This window comes from Schistocerca serialis, chromosome 2, assembly GCF_023864345.2.
Source record: "Schistocerca serialis cubense isolate TAMUIC-IGC-003099 chromosome 2, iqSchSeri2.2, whole genome shotgun sequence".
NCBI lineage: Eukaryota > Metazoa > Arthropoda > Insecta > Orthoptera > Acrididae > Schistocerca > Schistocerca serialis.
Genome location: NC_064639.1, coordinates 247061094 through 247082320, shown reverse-complemented (window position 1 = coordinate 247082320; position 21227 = coordinate 247061094). Strand labels below are relative to the sequence as shown.

General features: G+C 39.1%; 1 protein-coding gene across 1 annotated transcript in view; it reads right to left on the bottom strand.

Moving 5' to 3' along the window:
- Nucleotides 1-21227, bottom strand: part of LOC126456994 (protein O-glucosyltransferase 2-like) — a 93472-nt gene that overhangs the window by 22490 nt on the left and 49755 nt on the right. The window contains exons 3-4 of the mRNA XM_050092958.1: nucleotides 7256-7467; nucleotides 6928-7175 (exon numbers count right to left, since the gene is read on the bottom strand). Of these exons, the coding sequence (XP_049948915.1) occupies nucleotides 6928-7175; nucleotides 7256-7467 (460 nt within the window). The remainder of the gene's footprint in view (nucleotides 1-6927; nucleotides 7176-7255; nucleotides 7468-21227) is intronic.

Sequence of the window (21227 nt, the reverse complement as noted above, 5' to 3'; positions counted from 1 at the left end):
GACTCCAGAAAACACTTCAGTTATTGAAGAAACTGCAAAGTGACACTGGATGACATTACCACAATGTTAAACATCAGTTCAGGACATCTCACTGTGAATTATGTGCTCCAATTCCATAAAGCACCCATGTTGTAGCTAATTGCTAAATTAAAAGAGTGACATGTTGATGCATATGAGCAGCTTCTGTTGTATGTAGAACAAGAAGGTGATTCCTCCCTTGCAAAAATCGTCAGTGATTATGAAACAATTTCTCATACATCAAACCAAACAAATTTTTAACTCAAGCAACAGAAGAGAAAGGTTCTGCTCATCCTCTTTTGAGATGAGAAAATTGTCCTCAAGGAGCACAACATCTAGTGAGAAATGACTATTGCTAGTGTATAACACTCAGATTCGCAAGTTCTGGAGTTTAAGTGTATTCTGTATCTGCCATATCCACTAGACCTTTTGTATGCTTGGACCATTCAAACAAGCATTGTGCGTCAATAAGTTTTCTCATGACTAGGCACGTGCTGTTGCACAGTCACCCCAACAAATTTTTTTCTGTGGGAATTCAGGCTCTCTGCAAATGCTGGTCAACTTAAAGTGAGCAAGGGGGATATTACTGGAGGAAAAAGTGATACAAATATGTATCACATACGCATTTTGAACAACATTTAAAACAAATAAATATGGTTTTCATTTAACTGGTCATCATAGCAAGAGAAAAAGAAAACCTACCAGCTCTTTGAGCATGAGAAAGAGAACATAACTACGATCTTCAATGGTTCATAACTTTTAACACCAATTGCCGAAAGAGGAAGGTGTGTAATTGTTTTCATTTGTATTTCTTTTCCTCACTCAAGTTTGTTCTTGAAAAGGCTTACATTGTGTAGATTTCATTCATATACATCACATTAGGTGTTTCAAAATGACTATCAGTGTTTTAAGGATTTGTAGCATTAACCACATTCAACTTACATAATTATAAACAAAAGAGCAACTCAAACAGTTTTTCTTACAAGCATTCAATATGAGCACCATTTGTGACATGGCACTCACTGAGTTGATAGACGAGTTCTTCCCAAATCTTTATCAGTGTGTCTGGAGAAACTGTTGCAACTGTTTCAATCCTGTTCCTTAAGGTGGGTAGATCAGTTGGTAGCAGTGACATATAAAAATGATCCTTCTGTGAATCCCCAAAGGTGAAAATCGCATGGCATTAGATCCGATGAATGTGGAAGCCTTGCAAAACAAACTCTTATCATCCAGCCCCTTGTGGCCAATCCAGCAGTTGAGTACAATGTTGTTTAACCAGTCATGTACTGAGTTAAGCCAATGAGGCTGCCAAATAAAGTTCTGTGGTTAAGCTTCATCCAATTGAGGAAAGAGCCATAGTTCTAGCATTTCAAGGTAAAAAACACCAGTTACAGTTGCTTTGCTGGAAAAGAAGTGGCCCAAAAACCTTCTGCTGGGGTTCGATACAAAAACATTCAACTCAGGGGAGTCTCACTGCAACTTTACCAAGCTGTTGGGTTTTGCATACCCCCAGATTGTGTGTGTTTACATTTCCACTTAGGTGAAATGTTGATTCATCAATCCAGAAAATCTTCAGTGTTTTGCTGCAACATTTTTTTTTTTTTTTTTTTTTTTTTGAAAGCTGGCACATAAACTGTGGTTTGTAGATTTAAGAGTTTGTAACAACTGCAAATGGTATGGATGTAGTCATAAGTATCTCCTTAAAAATCTCCACATAGATGTCTCTGGTATCGCTAATTCACAACTAGCCTTCTGAACTGATTTCTTGGGGCTACATGTGAAACAGTCTCTCAATCGTTCAACACATTTTTAAGTCACTCTTGGTCATCTCATACACTTTCCCTTTGCAAAAACAGGTATACAAACAAAGCAGTTTCAGTTGCTGTTTCATGTGATGTATTATTTATAATTGTAAGTCGAATATAATAAATACCACAAAATTATTTAGTCTCACCTGTGTGCTTTGGCAGTTTAGTTTTTGGTTTCTGTTCATTAATCAAATTCATTAGACACAGTTCTTGCATTTTTGTCAGTGTCTACAGTAGAGTTTCATAGTGCTTGTTGATAGTTGTTTGTTTGTCTGTCTGTGTAGTGTAGTTAGTATGCATAGGGACTGTGAGTGCTGTATGCGGATGCGAGCTGAGTTGATGACACTTTGCTCCCAGCTCCAGGCTGTGTTGACTTCTGTTACACAGCTTGTGGCTGCAGTGGATGGGATCACTGTTGTGGAATGGCCTTGGGGATCGAACAGATGTCCAGCATGACCCATGTGACCACCAATCGGACTGCACTGGTGGCCAGCCCAGTTATTGCTCGCACTGAGGTTCACCCCTCACCCGTGGTTGAGTGGGAGGTTGCCTCGGAATGCAGTAGGCTAAGAAAGACATCCTGAGGGCCTGAACGTAAGGCCTCCCCAGTTAGTCTGACAAAAAGGTCCCAGGTGCTATCTGTGGCTGACAATGTCCCTCAGTCAGAAGCAGTCACCTGTCCTGTTTCAGAGGGCACCTCTCAGCCTGTAAGATCCAGGTAGTCACAATATTGGGAGCTCCAATGTTAGGTGAATTATGGGGGCCCTTAGGGACATTGCTGCCAAGGATGAGAAAAAAGCCAGTGTGCTCTCTGTGTGCATACCAGGTGGAGTCTTTCCAGACATGGAATGGGTCCTTATGGATACCATGAAGAGCACAGTGTGCAGCCAAGTGCAGGTGTTGGCTCATGTCGGTACCAATGGCGTGTGACACCTTGGATCAGAACAGTTGCTCTCTGGTTTTGAGCAGCTGACAAAAGCAGTAAAGGCTGACAGTCCAACATGAGAGAAGAGCTCACCATTTCAGCGTAGTCAGCAGAACCAATTATGGACCGCAGGAACAGAGCCAAGTCGAGGATCTGAATCAGAGGCTCATACAGCTCTGCAACTGTGGAGCTGCATATTCCTTGACTTACACCATTGGGTGGTGGGGTTTCGGGTTCCATTAAATAAGCCATGAGTCCATTACACAAAGGAGGCATCTACATGGGTAGTGGGGACTGTGTGGTGTGGACTGGGTGGTTTTTTAGGTTAGAGGGCCTTGGGGAAAAACAGAAAGGACTTCAGTTTCAAAGGGTGCAGGTTGAACACAGGGAGAATGTAGATCTAGAAACCATCATTATAACAGTTGTAAATTATTGTAGCAATGTTGGGAAAGTACCAGAGCTTCAAGCACTAATAGAAAGCACTTATGCTCAAGTCATTATAGGCACTGAAAGCTGGCTAAAGCCAGAAATAAGTGCAGCTTAAACTGTTGGCAGTGGTGTGTTTGTTGTTGTGAGAAGTAGTTTATCTTGCAGCAAAATTGAAGTAGGTAGTTACTGTGAGTTAGTGTGAGTAGAGGTCATTCTTGGCAACCAGAATAAAATAATATTTGGATCCTTTTACCGACCTTCCAGTGCTGAAAGGTTCAAAGAAGACTTGAGTCTAATTTTGAACACATACCTGACTCATACAATTATAGGTGGTGGTGACTTCAATTTACCCTCGATATGTTGGCAAAAATACATGTTTGAATCCAGACATACATAAAAAGCATCATCTGAAATTGTGCTAAGTGCATTCTCTGAAAATTATTTTGAGCAATTGGTTCATGAGCCCACTGGAATAGTAAATGCGCACTTGACCTCTTGGCAACAGATAATCTGTGCTATAACAAGCATCAAAATGGATAGAGTGATTAGTGAATACAGGGTTGTTGTAGTGAGGTCAAATACCGTAACTCCCAGATCCACTAAAAATAAACAAAAAATATATCTATTCACAAAAGCAGACAAAAATTCTGGAGAGACAATCCCCACTCCTTCCACATTAACAATGTAAGCGCAGATCACATGTGGCTTGAATTCAAAGTAATAGTGTCAACTGCAATTGAGACATTTATACCAAATAAATTAACAAATGATGGAGCTGATCTCCCATGGTATACGAAACATGTCAGAACACTGTTGCAGAAACCACAAAAAATGCATGTCAAATTTAAACAAACTCAAAACCCCAAAGTTGGAAAACTTTTATAGAAGCTCGTAATTTAGCATGGATTCCAATGCGAGATGCTTATAATAGTTTTCACAACGAGACTTTGTCTTGAAACCTGGCAGAAAATCCAAGGAGATTCTGGTCACACATAAAATATGCCAGCAGCAAGACACAGTCAATACCTTCTCTGTGTGATAGCAATGGAAACAGTATTGATTACAGTGCTGTACACGGCCTTCCGAAATTCCTTCATCAAAGAAGACAAAGTAAATATTCCAGAATTTGAATGAAGAACAGTTGTCAATATGACTTAGAAATAGATATTCTTGGAACAGTGAAGTAGCTTAAATCACTTAATAAAAGCAAGTCTTCCAATCCAGGTTGTATACCAATCAGGTTCGTTTCAGAGTATACTGATGCAATAGCTCCATACTTAACAATCATATATAACTGCTCACTTGACAAAAGATCCATACCCAAAGAGTGGAAAGTTGCAGACAAAACATCAATATTCATGAAAAGAAATAGGAGTAATCCACCTAATTACAGGCCCATATCATTAACATCAATATGGTGCAGGATTTTGGAACATACATTATGTTTGAACATTATGGATTATGTTGAGGAAAATGATCTATTAACACTTAGTCAACATGGATTTAGAAAACGTAGTTCTTGCGAAACACGACTAGCTCTTTACTCACATGAACAGTTGAGTGCTATCGATGAAGGATTTCAAATTGATTCCATATTTCTAGAATTCCAGAAGGCTTTTGACACCATACCTCACAAGCAGCTTGTAATCAAATTGTGTGCTTATGGAATATCATCCAAGTTATGCAATTGGATTCATGATTTCCTGTCAGAGAGGTCACAGTTTGTAGTGATTTACAGAAGTCAGCAAGTAAAACAGAAATGATTTCTGGCATTCCCCAAGGTAGTATTATAGACCCTCTACATACCTTATCTATATAAACTATTTAGGAGACAATCTGAGCAGCCATCTTCAGTTGTTTGTAGACAATGCTCTAGTTTATCATCTAATAAAGTCATTGTTTAATATTTTTTTTGTGGGATCTAAAATTTAAAAACCTCTCTCACACTGGCCTGATTTAGCTTCACTGATCAGGATAGTAAAAACATGCGTATGTTAAGGGAATTTTCATTCACAAAGCAGGCTTATCACATTCACACAGTTCAATACTGTTCTATCCTGATTAAATTGAGCTTAACTTAAATTCCATATGGCAGTGAAGCCATTTCGAAGTCTCGGTGCGATGAAAATTGTCAGTCGATCTCCTGAAAACATTTGTAATAATTATTAACTTTCGGTGATCACATGGGGAAGACCGGAGATCTGCTGGTATGACCGTGTTGGCCTAGTTATTTGAAGTAACTGGATATCTTGAGCATACAAAACGGCAGGTTCATCCAGTGTAAATCAGATGTTCCCCACTGATCCCGTGCAACACAGTGTAGTAAGCAGACACTGTCAATAATAATCAGTTAAATAATATGCGAACACACTTACTTTAGTTTAGTTCATGTATTAAATTCCTTCTCATACAGAATCTCATCAAGATGGCGACTAGCTCAACAATACATACATATACATCCTCCTTCTTTCACGACTAATCGGCAAGCATTCCTTCATTCTTTTCATAAGAGAAAACATAGATAGCAGAGAAGCTATTCCATGGAGTAAATGGATGCTCCAAGGAATAATTGGGCTTGAAACTATTTTGCATTGATAATCGGTAAGATAAGAAGAGATATTTCGAGATATGTACTGAGTTATATAATTTATAAAATTTCTGAAAATATCACGGAGAGACTGCTGCAAGAGACATTACAATTGGAAGATCAAGACCAATTGCAAAATGACTCAGGTACAATATCTGTATGGTGCAAAAATTGGCGCTTGAGGCTAAATAATGAAAAGTGTGAGGTCATCCACATGAGTGCTAAAACGAATCCATTAAACTACCATTACATGATAAATCAATCAAGTCTAAATGCCATAAATTCAACTAAATATCTAGGAATTACAATTACAAATAACTTAAATTGGAAATAACACACAGAAAATGTCATGGGGAAGGCGAGCCAAGGACTATGTTTTATTGGTGGAACATTTAGAAGATGCAACAGATCTACTAAAGAGACTGCCTACACTAACAATTGTACATCCTCTTTTGGAGTACTGCAGCGTGGTTTGGGATCCTTACAATATAGGATTAACAAAGGACATTGAGAAAATTCAAAGAAGAGCAGCATGTTGTGTATTATCAAGAAATAAGGAAGAGAGTGTCATGGACATGATACAGGATTTGGGGTGGACATAATTAAAACAAAGGCATTTCTCATTGTGGCAGGATCTTCTCATAAAATTTCAATTGCCAATTTTCTCCTCTGAATGTTAAATATTTTGTCGATGTTGACTTACATAGGGAGAGATGATCATCGTAATAAAAGAAGGGAAATCATAGCTCGCATGGAGAGATACAGGTGCTCGTATTTGTGGAGTAGCTATGTACATATAGACCTTAAGATACCAATACTTACCTTGAAACAACAGGTATTTTTTCTGCATAGGGGAGTATTTCAATACAAATAAACTTTGTTTAATGAACATTTGATGAACAGTGAGCTTATGAAAATAAATTTCAGATGTATGTAAAATTCTTAATATTTCTCACTTCACTCTAAAAATGATTTCCACAAAACATATTATAGATACATCATGTGCAAATTTGTCATGCCATAAGTGAGTTTGTTAAATTCTAAAGCAAAACAATAGAATATTAGCAAAAATTACATATTTAGTTGCTGTCAAAAATATTGCCTTGAACGAAACTGATGGAAATTTCTATCTTTTAATACTCATGCAAAATAAGTCATACCTGCCCATGCATTCCAGTGTTGCCTCAGTAATATCATAAGTAGGTAAAACAATATCCATTGTATCGTCAGAACCACACCAAGAAAATACTGGCACTTTTGGACCCTTTTCAGTGCTGACAAGTGGCCAGTCTCCTAGGTTCACGAAAAATTCCAGATCTGGAAGAACTACTTTACGTGCCAATGATAATAATATGGCATCCATGAACATCTTGAAACCAACATATTTGCCATAACATTTTCTGTATATCTAAAACAACAACAAAAATCTAAAAATACTAGGTTCCATTATTTCATGTACCTTGCTTAAAAAGGAAGAAATAGCAATACCTCATTATCTTTAATGACATAGTTACAGAGGCTAGTGCTGCCTGGACTGTCATACTTTTTAAGAATGCTTCTTCTGACTTCAGTGAGATTCACATTAGGAAATGGCTTAAGATCTTCTGTAATCTGTTCATATTCTCTTTGACAGCCAAACTTGGTTAACCACTCAGAAATAGATTCAACTGGACAGTAACAGTCCTCAGCAAAGATGGGTCCTGGGGAAAAGACATTCATGTTCTTATTTTCTTCCTTTTTATGACAGAAATACCATATACAAAAGCATAGCTGTTCTCCTCATACACTGCATTTAGCCTCTCATTGGCAATGACACAGTTCAAAATATTAATCACCACGGACACTACTTTCAGCAGTATTCGAAATGCTTCATGTCAGAGAGATAATGGAATGATATGAAAAGAATAATAATAGTCAAAACATAGAGAAGGCACTTAAAAGCCAGACGGGCACACTGAAAAAAGACTGCTAGATATTATTTAGCTTTTGGAGTAAGTACTTAATCAGACACACACATAACACACAAATATTCACATTTGCATAAGTCACTCATGGCCACTGTCCTCTCTGGACACCAATACACAATGAAGAGAGACACTTGGTAAAGTAAACACACAGTGATCCTTCATGAGAAAACTAAATGGAGGATTGTAATTGGAAACTGTATCAGTCTTTTTCTCTCATCAATCAATTAAATTTCATTCTGCCACTATCTCTTTGTTGTTCTTCTAACACCACACAGTCTCTCCTGACTCTCAAGCAAAAGTAATACCATTGGCAGGAAAGATATTGCAGAGAAAGGCATACCCAGAAAATGAGAATTGGTTGCAAGAGGAACTGCACCCTGTAACATCAGAGATACAGAATGTTTCCTATTCTTGGTGTTTTCTATATTAAACATACATCCATCGCACATAATGTAACCCTAAAGGATCAAATGTAAATAAAACCAAATTAAATTGTTGAAGAAGTCTCTCATTATATAGGAATATAAATAGAATGATATGGAATGAAACTCTTCCTGTCAAAAGGGCAACTTGTGTAGCCTCAGTGACTACTGCAGCAGAATTGTCTTGGAAGACCTGACACAAAACCCAAAGAAATTCTGGTCATATGTAATGTTGCAGATCTCTCAAACACAAAACTGTGACCTTTTAAATAGAAGAAAGCATAGGTTACACCTCTATGCAGAAGGGTAGCGAAAGTGATTTACAAAGCTGCCATCCAATATCTTTGAGACAAATCTGTTACAGAACCTTAGAACATTTTCTGAGTTCAAATAAAATGAGGCATTTTGAATAGAATGACCTCCTCCATGACAACTGACACTGTTTTGAAAACAATGATCACATGAAACCCAACTTGCACTTTTCTCACAAGGCATCCTGAAATCCATGGATCAAGGCATTCTGGTACATACAATATTTCTTGACTTCCAAAATGCACGCCACTCAGTACCATGCTGATCTTTGTTAACAGAAGTGAGATCAAATGGCAAAGGATTTCTTGGCAGTGAACATGCAGCATCTTATCTAGGACGGAGAGTCATCAACAGACATAGGAGGGGCTACAGGCATATCCAGGGAAAATGTGTTGGGATCCTTTCTATTCATGCTATATATTACTCCCATGGCACACAATATTAAAGTAATCTTAGACTTTTTTTTACAGGTGATACAGTTACTTATAATAAAGTATCACATGAAGAAAATTTCAAAAATATTCATTCACACCTTGATAATATTTCAAAGTAGTGAAAAGATTAGGAACTTACTTCAAAAGACCATAAATTTGAACCTGATTGGTTACTCTGTTATCATACATATAAAACACAGTATATATGTGTATGTCTGGGATCTCCTCCCAAACCCCTGGATCGATTTCAGCCATATTTCGTCTTACCAGTATCAGTAATGTGAGGTTTATAAATTCCTAGCCCCAATAGGAGCAGAGACATGGGCAAAAACGTGTTCTTCCCAGCCCTTGGCATGTAGGCTGCCCTGCACAACTGTCATGTGGTGTGGGAACAGTATCAGCCAGTCAAATCAAATTGCTTTGCAGGGTAGCCTACATCTCGGGGGGCAAGGAACGGTTTTCCAGGCACTGACATGTAAGCTGCCCTGCATGACAGACGTGTTGTGTTGTGTTGTAGTAGCACTGGCCTGCTTTATTGGTCTCCTTTGCATGGCAGCCTGTATTTCAGGGACAAATAGATCATTTTTAAGCCTCTGATGTGTAGCCTGCCCTACATGACAAGCTTGTTGTGGAAGTAGCTGCTTTATTGAACTGCATTGCAAGGTTTACATGTGCCAATGAGTATGACTGGGGACAGGCTGAGATGGATAGAGGAGGGGATGGATAGAGGAGGGGATGGACAGAGTGAAGGTGAGGAGGAAATGGACAGAGAGAGGGGAGGAGGGGGAGATGCATGAGGAAGGTGGAAGGTGTACAGGGGCAGTGGGCAGGTAGAAAGGAAAGAGATGAAGGCAGAGATGGAAAGAGAGAGGTGGATGAAGATGTGGTCAGAGGGGGGGGGGGGGGTGTGAAAGATATGGTCAGAGGGAGGAAGTGGAGGAAATGGACAAAGATAGGGGGAGGAAGAGAGAGAGAGAGAGAGAGAGAGAGAGAGAGAGAGAGAGAGAGAGAGAGGGTTGGAAGGTTGGGTGGACACACAGAGGGAGGAAAGGCAAACAGAGAGAGGGAGGAGGAGGTATGTTCAATATAACTGTTGAATACATGAAGGGGCAAGCCTCGGAAAAAAGTCTAGTTCTTAAAATAAAGTAAAAATAGCAACAAGCCGCTGTTAATAATACTCTTTAATAAGAACAAATAAGCACAATTACAGTTCTGAACCAAGAGGTTCTTCATCTGGTGACTGTTTACATTTAAAACTACATATAGCTTATGCTGTATGTATGATGTTTGCTATTTTCATTGTGGTAGTGCTGCCATTGCTCCATTATATTCAATTGATCCAATTGGAGAAACTAATTTCAATTTGCTCGGGACAGTTTAGATGTACCATTGTCCCAGAAATTATTACAAAAGTGCAAAAAATGGTCAAGGGGGAATGCTGACTGAAAGTGTGAGAAATTGCTGTAAGAACTTCATGTGAATGGGCATTCACATTTTAATAGTCAAACTGAATATAGCAAAATTATCTGCTAGATGGTTGCTGCAACTCTTAACGCGCAATCAGAAACACTTCAGAATGGGAATGTCTGAACAACATTTGACCTGTTTACAGAGCAAATAATACAACTTTTTGCACCAGTTTGTGACCACAAATGAAACTCCACCACTATACTCTGGCCACAAAATGACAGTAAAAACAGTGGAAATATGTTGATTCACCACCACAAAAAAAAAAGCAACACGGTTAGCCAGAAAGGTCATGGCATCAATTTTCTGGGATGCAAAATGGATTCTGCTGTTAGTTATCTTCCCACTGGCCAAACAATTACAGGACGATATCACACTAACCTCCTGGACCAACTACAGCAAAAGATATGCAAAAAAGGCCAGGTTTGGAAAGGTAGAAAGTCATCTTTCATCAAGACAATGTCTGCCCACACACAAGTGCTGTTGCCATGGCAAAAATACATGAAATAAGATACAAATTGTTGCCAAACCTGCCTTATTCACCTCATTTGGCTTCATCAGACTTTCATCTCTTCCCCAAAAACAAAATTTTCCTCAGTGACAGATTATCTTCAAACAAAGAAATGACAGCTGAAGTTGAAAGGTATTTTGTAGGCCTGGAGGAATCTAATTTTCGATATGACAACAAGGCAATGGAATATCGCTGGACCAAGTGCATTTGTGTACAGGAAGACTACATTGAAATATAAGAAAAGATCCACTGGGACAAGTCGTTCCTTTTTCCGATAACTTTTTCAACTTTTCAAACTACTGTTATACACACACAATTTTCCAATGATTTTAAGGGTGATTCACAAATAGTAATGTCTGCTGATGACACAAGCTTACCAATTAAGGTTCCAAACTCAACCTAAACAGGCAGAGCTCAGGGTTACAAGTGGTTCAGTGTTACAAGTTTAAATCTTAATCTCACAAATATTCATATTATGCAGATTCAAACAAGCAATAATGACCTGTCAGCTCCAGAAGCAGACACTAAATGTCACACGCCATATGAAACACAGTGCATAAAGTAATTCCTAGGGATCATGTGAGATAACAATTTAAAACAAAATCCTTACACAGATAAACTAATCAAGATATCTGCTTCAGAGGTTTTGCCCTAAGAAGCTTTTGTCATTAGGTTGACCAAATGCAAAAGTGTGTTGGCTTATTTTGGATATTTTCATTTGCTGATGTGTACTTAAAGTAAATGAAGTGTTTATTTAGCAGATAGATATGAGCATATCTTGCAGAAGCCTTTAAACAAATTTGGAATTTTCACGGTAAATGATAAAAGCCAATCAGTTGCAGAATAAAGATTTATTGAAATCCTTGACCACGGTTTCGGTATATCTAAATATACCTTCATCAGAAGCAAAAATACACCTGAACAGGAAGACACCTTCATTAGCAAAAAATTTAGCAACATAACAGAGATAGAACACTTATAGCTTTAAGTAACCATGAAAAATACCAAAGTATTACAAGCACAAAAACTTTTAGTCACTTACTAAAATCACATCCTGCAATGGAGATGCATAAAACAATTGTGCCAAAAGTGTTGTCAGTAGTTAAAATTAAAATATCACCTCCATCTGTACAGCATAAATATAAAGAGATGGTCAACGTGAACATGGCATCTGTCAGTACTCAGCCTGTGAACTAGCATGAAGAGGGTGTGGGAGCACTAGGGCAGACAATTTCACTGAGAGAGGGCACTTATCATATGCATGGGACACTCGTGCACATTAAAAGTGTCCTCTCTCAGTCAGATTGTCTGCCCTAGTGCTCCTGCACCCTCTTCACATTAGTCAACAGGCTAAGTACTGATATTTGCTGTGTTCACATTGACCATCTCTTAATAATTAAGCTGTACAGATGGAGGTGATATTTTAATTTTAACTACTGACAACACCTTTGGCACGATTGTTTTATGCATCTCCACTGCAGGATGTGATTTTAGTAAGTGACTAAAGCTTCCTGGCATATTAAAACTGTGTGCCGGACCAAGACTCAAACTTGGGAACTTTGTCTTTCGCGGGCAAGTGCTCTACCATCTGAGCTACACAAGCACAACTCAAGCCCCATCCTCACAGCTTTACTTCTGCCAATACCTCATCTCCTACCTTCCAAACTTTACAGAAGCTCTCCTGTGTACCTTGTAGGACTAGCACTCCTGAAAGAAAGGATATTGCAGAGACTGGGGGATGTTTCTAGAATGAGATTTTCACTCTGCAGTGGAGTGTGTGCTGATATGAAACTTCCTGGCAGATTAAAACTGTGTGCTGGACCGAGACTCTGTACTGGAAACATCCCCCAGGCTGTGGCTAAGCCATGTCTCCGCAGTATCCTTTCTTTCAGGAGTGCTAGTCCTGCAAGGTACACAGGAGAGCTTCTGCAAAGTTTGAAAGGTAGGAGACAAGGTACTGGCGGAAGTAAAGCTGTGAGGACGGGGTGTGAGTCACGTTTGGGTAGCTCAGATGGTAGAGCACTTGCCCGTGAAAGGCAAAGTTCCCGAGTTCAAGTCTTGGTCCGGCACACAGTTTTAATCTGCCAGGAAGTTTCATATCAGCGCACACTCCACTGCAGAGTGAAAATCTCATTCAAGTGACTAAAAGTTTTTGTGCTTGTAATTCTTTGGTATTTTTCATGATTACTTAAGTCTTATAAGTGTTCTATCTGAATTATGTTGCTAAGGTTTTTGCTAATGAAGGTGTCTTCCTGTTCAGGTGTATTTTTGCTTCTGATGAAGGTATATTTAGATATACTGAAACCATGGCCAAGGATTTTAATAAATATTTATTCTGCAACTGGTTGGCTGTTATCATTTACCGTGAAGATTTTCAACAGTTGCTGCTTCAGCTATGTTTAAAATTTTGAAATTTTGGAATTGTTACACTAACTTTCCAATATATCTATTTCTTGCTTCTTCTTTTTTACACAATCACAATACAAGACACAAAAATAAATTTCACATTGATTTTGCCACCTTGTCTAGGGTTCGGAATGGATTTATGTACTTCCTTGAAAATTTACTTAACATATTCTTGTCTCACATAAAGCATAAACTGGGGAATCCCTGCCAATTCAAAAGAAAATTAAAAATGTGCCTCTTTAGCTACTCTTTTTCTTTATTCAAGGATTGAAAAATCATGTTAGACGCATAGCAAGTAGCAATGTTTGTTGTAAAGTTGCATGACAAGTATTGAAGTACATTAAAAAGTACTCTGTATTTACAAATCCTGACAAATATTTTGTTTGAAATATACCACTGTAATCAAGTAAATATCAAGCTATCAATAGCAGATAAACAGCAGCTACCTAGCATAACAGAGACGACAGCAGCAGCTCCCCCCCCCCCCCCCCCCCCTCCCTCGCCACTACCCATACAAAGTAGCAGCTTTTGTTTTAATTCCGTTGATTATGTCATTGGCATAAGACAAGCATGAATAGCTTTTACCAGTATAGTGATAGCTTATTGTTGATACAGTATACAGATTAAGTTTCTTTGTCTTTTGTTAATATACATCTTGATGCATTCCACAACCCTGAAGGTTCTCCTTGTTGATGGAATCTATAGAACTTATAAATGAATGACTTCTTTAGTGCTTCTTTTTTAAATAACTGACATTATTATTCTTGCTTCCAGGAGAAGAATTAACACTTTTTACTGATATGGATTACCGCACTGAATACAAATATGGAGGCATTTAAACAGTTTCCTTGGTAAAGCTTTGTCATCGACAATGAAACTATATCATGTGGTATGTGTTTGCTGTTTTTAACTAAAGTTTCTGATATACTTACCATTCTGCCTCTTCTCGCTCCTCCCCCCCCTTCCCCTCCCCCCCCCCCCCCCCCTCTGCCCCCTAAACACTGGATATTCAGGAAATTCTGCCACCTTAGCCCTCTGCTTCATAAAATATCTCAAAAATTATGGATCCATGTGACACACTGCCTACACTATCCTAGATGAAAACAGAGCTTAGTGTCTGTTAGAATAAATTTCCATCTACACAATTTTTTGATTAAAACAATGTAAAATCTGGAATGAAATACGAAATTTTCTTTGTTTACTTCGTGATCAGCACACTCACATGTAACTAGTTCCTGTAGTTCGCTGTGGTTTATATTTAATAAATTATTGATGCCTTACACAAGAATGTGGCTTGGTGGACTAGTGAGTAAGTTAGAAAAGGTATGGCATTCAACTCCTCTTAAGATTTTTCCTGTCACAGAGTGCTTCTTTCACTGCTAACAGTGATTTGTTAATGATAAAAATGCCCAATTTCACTAAGGCTTGGAGACAGCACCAAACTGCATGTCTCCCTTTAACTGACAGAACAAGTCAGTTCTAAGGCTATAGAAAGACAAGGGTATTCCACTTCTATTACAACCATCCTGCCCCCGGTGGCTGAGTGGTCAGTGTGACACAATGTCAATCCTAAGGGCCTGCGTTTGATTCCCGGCTGGGTCAGAGATTTTCTCCACTCCCCATCGACGCACAAGTCACCGACGTGGAGTCAAATCGAAAGACTTGCACTCAGCGAACGGTCTACACGATGGGAGGCCCTAGTCACATGACATTTACATTTTAATACAACCATGTCTGATAAAGCATTGTGGTGTTCAAAACAACCTGCAGACAGCAGACAGCATTACTTATTTTTAGAATAACAAATATACAGCAAAAATTCTTCTTGGCCTTAGCAATTACACTACCAACTCAACTGACTCTACACTTGCCAATACTTCCTCTTATCGTCCTCTTCCTCCCTAGGCCAACATTAAGATTGTACCATGATTGCTACCACTACTGGATGTGGTTCTCACTGATGTGAATACATAGTCCTCTCTTGTTTGTCGTACTAATAAATAAGTGAACAAAGCAAAGACTCAGGGCTTAGAAGAGTGTAGTCAACTCAGTAGCAATATAGCTTGTCACTGACCCTACTTGATCCTTCAGCCTTCATACTGAAAGTTCAGATGGAAAATTTATTGTGGTTATGTGTATATGAGTTGCCAATACTACAGTGTTCAAATTGATGGAATGTTAATTTGATGGAAAAATTTTTGTCCTAATTAAAACAAAAACACAAGGAACAAAATGTTGAAGAATTCTGCACTTACACTAAGTATATGCAACAAAGATAATGAAAACTGGTACAATCACAAATGATAGTGAATTTATATAAGACTGTTTTGTAAATTAATGTGACAGTGATCTTTTCAAGTTTTCCATCTGTTCTATGATCCTGCTGAATGCTGTTGAAGATCCAAATCTGACTGATATAACAATGAAAATAATCAGTTATTGATAATAGAATGTAAATGGACAGATAAAAAACCTACTCACCAAGTGGTAGCAAGGGAACACATACACAACAGGATTAAACTTTCACAAGCTTTCGGAGCCAATGGCTCCTTCTGGCAGGAGAGTTGAAGGGGAAGGAAGAGGGGTGAAGGAAAACGACTGGAGATATTTAGGAAAAGGGGTACAGTTTAGAAAAGTCACCCAGGGAAGACTTACCAGACAGGATGAGAAGTAAAGACTGATTGTTGGGGACTGCAGCAGATGAGATTTGAAAACCTGAGAGCTTAAAGGTAGAAGGTAGGGTAATATGCAAGACAGAGATTAATACTAAAACATCATGCACAAGCTAGTGAGAGTGAAAAGTTTACTGCAGTGTATAACAATGAAAACAATCAATTATTTATAAAATTATTTTTTGGATAGATTAAAAATCTACTCAGAAAGTGGCGGCAGAACACACACATAAAAAACTGTAGTGGCTGGCAACCTTTCAGAGCCCGTCGCTCATTCTTCAGGCAGAACGGTTGGAGGGGAAGGAAGAAGGATGAAGGAAAAGGACTGGAGAGGTCTAGGAAAAGGGGCAGATTTTGGGAAAGTCACACAGAACTGCAGGTCAGGGGAGACTTACCATATAGGATGAGAAGGAAAAACTGATCGTTGGGGACTGGATCGGACGAGATTTGAAAATCTGAGAGGTTAAAAGTGGAAGACAGGGTATTATGCAAGACGAAGATTACTACTAAAACATTGTGCACAAATTAATAAGAGTGGGAAGCTAAATGCATTGTACGTAACACAGGTGTAAGGGGAGGGCAGTGAAAAATAAGACGGTAAAGACAATGAAAGATGTAGAAAACTAATACGGCGTGAAGCAAAGTGTAGTTACAATGCAGAAAAGCTGAGATGGAAGAAATCAATGTAAATTAAGGCCAGGTGGGTGGCAAGAACCAAGGACATGTTGTAGTGCTAGTTCCCACCTGCAGAGTTCTGAGAAACTGGTGTCTGGGGGAAGAATCCAGATGGCGCACGTGGTGAAACAGGGTGCTGAGGTCACAAATGTCACGTTGTACAGCATGCTCTGCAACAGGATATTGCGAGTTGCCAGTATACACCCTCTGCCTATGCCCATTCATCCTTATTGATAACTTGTTGGTAGTAATGCCGAAGGAAAAGGCTGAACAGTGTTTACATAACAGCTGATATATGATGTGTCGTTACACAGCTGGCTCTCCCTTTGGTAGTATATGTTTTGCCACTTACAGGGCTGCTTGGTGGTGGTAGGAGGGTGTATAGGGCAAGTCTTGCATGGGGGATGGTCACAGGGGTAGGAGCCATAGGGCAGGGAGATGGGTGCAGAAGGAGCATAATGTCTGACAAGGATATTGCAGAGATTGGGAGGGTGACAAAAAGCTATTCTAGGTGCAGTGGGCAAAATCTCAGACAGAATGGATCTCATTTCAGGGCAGGATTTTAGAAATTCATGGCCTTGTTGAAGTAGCTGATTGACACATTCAAGACCATTATAATACTGGATGACAAGTGGTGTGCTCCAAAGTTGTATTTTGGAGGGAACAACAGTACCAGGCTTGGAAGTGATGGCCCGGGAACTCTGCTTTTGGACTAGACTGTTGGGATAATTATGTCCAGTGAAGGCTGAAGTGAGAGTGGTGGTGTATTGCTGTAAAGAGCCTGCATCTGAACTAATATAGTTGCCTCAAATGTCAAGGCTGTATGAAAGGGGACATTTGACATGGAAACAATGGGAACTGTCAAAATGTAAGTACTGTTGTTTGTTAGTGGGTTTGATGTGGACAGAAATGTGTAGCTGGCCTTTGGTGAGGATGAGATCAACATCATGGAAAGTGGCATGGGATTTGGAATAGGACCATGTGAAACTTAACTGGTCCCAGGAATTTTAACAGATGATTCCATACAGAATACGGTGCTGTTCCCAACAATCAGGCTTTCCTTCTCATCCCCTCTGGTAAGTCTCACCTGACCTGGGGTTCTGGGTGACTTTTATAAACTGTACCCCTTTCCCTAAAGCTCTCCAATCCTTTTCTTTCACCCCTCTTCCATCCCCTTCAACTCTTCCACCAGAAGGAGGAGCCATTGGCTCTAAAAGCTTGTGAAAGTTAAACCCTTTTGTGTATGTGTTCCCCTGCTGCCACGTGGTGAATAGATTTTTTTTAATTTTCCAATTTACATTAAAAATACTGAAACATTTCAGATTATGGTACAAATGTAACTAGAGGGCCAATACTTGACTGGAAACTAAACAATTTACAACAGGAACAAGTTTCAGCAATAAAATTATCATTGTATGAAGCAGAAAATACATGTAAAATTGTTGACATATGGTCAAGATGCAAAATGAGTTTTTACAAACTGGCTTGAGGTTAACCTCAATCCAATACATTAGCATGTTTGAAATTTTTTGGAGTTAATAGCTATGATCATGTGGCCACAATGCTAGATGAAATTCATAGAGAATTCATTTTTGACCCAATTGATTGCAGCAGTGTCTAACAACAGTAACAATTTTGCAAAAGCTTTTACAGAATCTGATGTGTCCAATAGTAGTCCAATGAAGTCAGAGGAAGAGGAATACATGAATGCTGAAGACAATGCCAGTGACTTTGGTGAAGATGATCATCTAGAAGTATCACAGAAATTTCCAATCTGGTACAACATAGATATCACTGGATATTACATCCAATTACCATCACATTTTCCATACAATGTACATGCATGAAATTTGTTTGCTATGAATGAAGCTAATTGTGTCCTTCAGAATCTTGATTAATTTAAAAAACACATAGCATTAACAAAAAAATTTTTTAAAACTACAGAACTGTAATTTTTGTGGATTGCTACTGGTTATCCAAAGTCATTAAAGATAGAACGAAATTTTCACTCTGCAGTGGAGTATGCCCTGATATGAAACTTCCTGGCAGATTAAAACTGTGTGCCAGACCAAGACTCGAACTCGGGACCTTTGCCTTTCGCGGGCAAGTGCTCTACCATCTGAGCAACCCAAGCACGACTCACAAGCCGTCCTCACAGCTCTAATTCTGCCAGTACCTCGTCTCCTACCTTCCAAACTTCACAGAAGCTCTCCTGCGAACCTTGCAGAACCAGCACTCCTGGAAGAAAGGATACTGCAGAGACATGGCTTTGCCACAGCCTGGGGGATGTTTCCAGAATGAAATTTTCACTCTGCAGCAGAGTGTGTGCTGATATGAAACTTACTTTATTTTCATATTGGCCACTAAAGCAAATCTTGCGAAATCATTTAAATTTTCTGTACTGATGTCTGAAAAGGATTTATTCTGAAAACTATCCCAGAAGCAGTAGAAAGTACAATAAGAAAACTGATGAGCACAATATACGAAGTATGCCTTACTTTTTTGTGAGATATCCTTTGTTGCAGGGGCAACAGTCTGGATGATTGACTGACCTGGCCTTGTAATACTAACCAAAACGACCTTGCTGTGCTGGTACTGTGAACGGCTGAAAGCAAGGGGAAACTACAGCCGTAATTTTTCCCGAGGGCATGCAGCTTTACTGTATGGTTAAATGATGAAGGCATCCTCTTGGGTAAAATATTCCGGAGGTGAAATAGATCCCCATTCGGATCTCTGGGCGGAGACTACTCAAGAGGACGTCGTTATCAGGAGAAAGAAAACTGGCGTTCTGCGGATCGGAGCGTGGAATGTCAGATCCCTTAATCGGGCAGGTAGGTTAGAAAACTTAAAAAGGGAAATGGATAGGTTAAAGTTAGATATAGTTTGAATTAGTGAAGTTCGGTGGCGGGAGGAACAAGACTTTTGGTCAGGTGAATACAGGGCTATAAATACAAAATCAAATAGGGGTAATGCAGGAGTAGGTTTAATAATGAACAAAAAGATAGGACTGTGGGTAAGCTACTACAAACAGCATAGTGAACGCATTATTGTGGCCAAGATAGACACGAAGCCAACACCTACTACAGTAGTACAAGTTTATATGCCAACTAGCTCTGCAGATGATGAAGAAATTGATGAAATGTATGATGAAATAAGAGAAATTATTCAGATAGTGAAGGGAGACGAAAATTTAATAGTCATGGGTGACTGGAATTTGAGAGTAGGAAAAGGGAGAGAAGGAAACATAGTAGGTGAATATGGATTGGGGGAAAGAAATGAAAGAGGAAGCCGTCTGGTAGAATTTTGCACAGAGCATAACTTAATCATAGCTAACACTTGGTTCAAGAACCATAAAAGAAGGTTGTACACATGGAAGAATCCTGAAAATACTAGAAGGTATCAGATAGATTATATTATGGTAAGACAGAGATTTAGGAACCAGATATTAAATTGTAAGACATTTCCAGAGGCAGATGTGGACTCTGACCACAATCTATTGATTATGAACTGTAATTTAAAACTGAAGAAACTGCAAAAAGGTGGGAATTTAAGGAGATGGGATCTGGATATACTGAAAGAATCAGAGGTTCTACAGAGTTTCAGGGAGAGCATAAAGGAACAATTGACAGGAATGGAGGAAAGAAATACAGTAGAAGCAGAATGGGTAGCTTTGAGGAATGAAATAGTGAAGGCAGCAGAGGATCAAATAGGTAAAAAGACAAGGGCTAGTAGAAATCCTTGGGTAACAGAAGAGATACTGAATTTAATTGATGAAAGGAGAAAATACAAAAATGCAGTAAGTGAAGCAGGCAAAAAGGAATACAAACGTCTCAAAAATGAGAGCGACAGGAAGCGCAAAATGTCTAAGCAGGGATGGCTAGAGGACAAATGTAAGGATGTAGAGGCTTATCTCACTAGGGGTAAGATAGATACTGCCTACAGGAAAATTAAAGAGACCTTTGGAGAAAAGAGAACCACTTGTATGAATATCCAGAGCTCAGATGGAAACCCAGTTCTAAGCAAAGAAGGGAAAGCAGAAAGGTGGAAGGAGTATATAGAGGGTCTATACAAGGGCGATGTTATTGAGGACAATATAATGGAAATGGAAGAGGAGGTAGAAGAAGATGAAATGGGAGATACGATAATGTGTGAAGAATTTGACAGAGCACTGAAAGACCTGAGTCGAAACAAGGCCCCGGGAGTAGATAACATTCCATTAGAACTACTGGCGGCCTTGGGAGAGCCAGTCCTGACAAAACTCTACCATCTGGTGAGCAAGATGTATGAGAGAGGCGAAATACCCTCAGACTTCAAAAAGAATATAATAATTCCAATCCCAAAGAAAGCAGGTGCTGACAGATGTGAAAATTACCGAACAATCAGTTTAATAAGTCATGGATGCAAAATACTAACGCGAATTCTTTACAGACGAATGGAAAAACTGGTAGAAGCCGACCTCGGGGTAGATCAGTTTGGATTCTGTAGAAATATTGGAACACATGAGGCAATACTGACCCTACGACTTATCTTAGAAGCTAGATTAAGGAAAGGCAAAACTACGTTTCTAGCATTTGTAGACTTAGAGAAAGCTTTT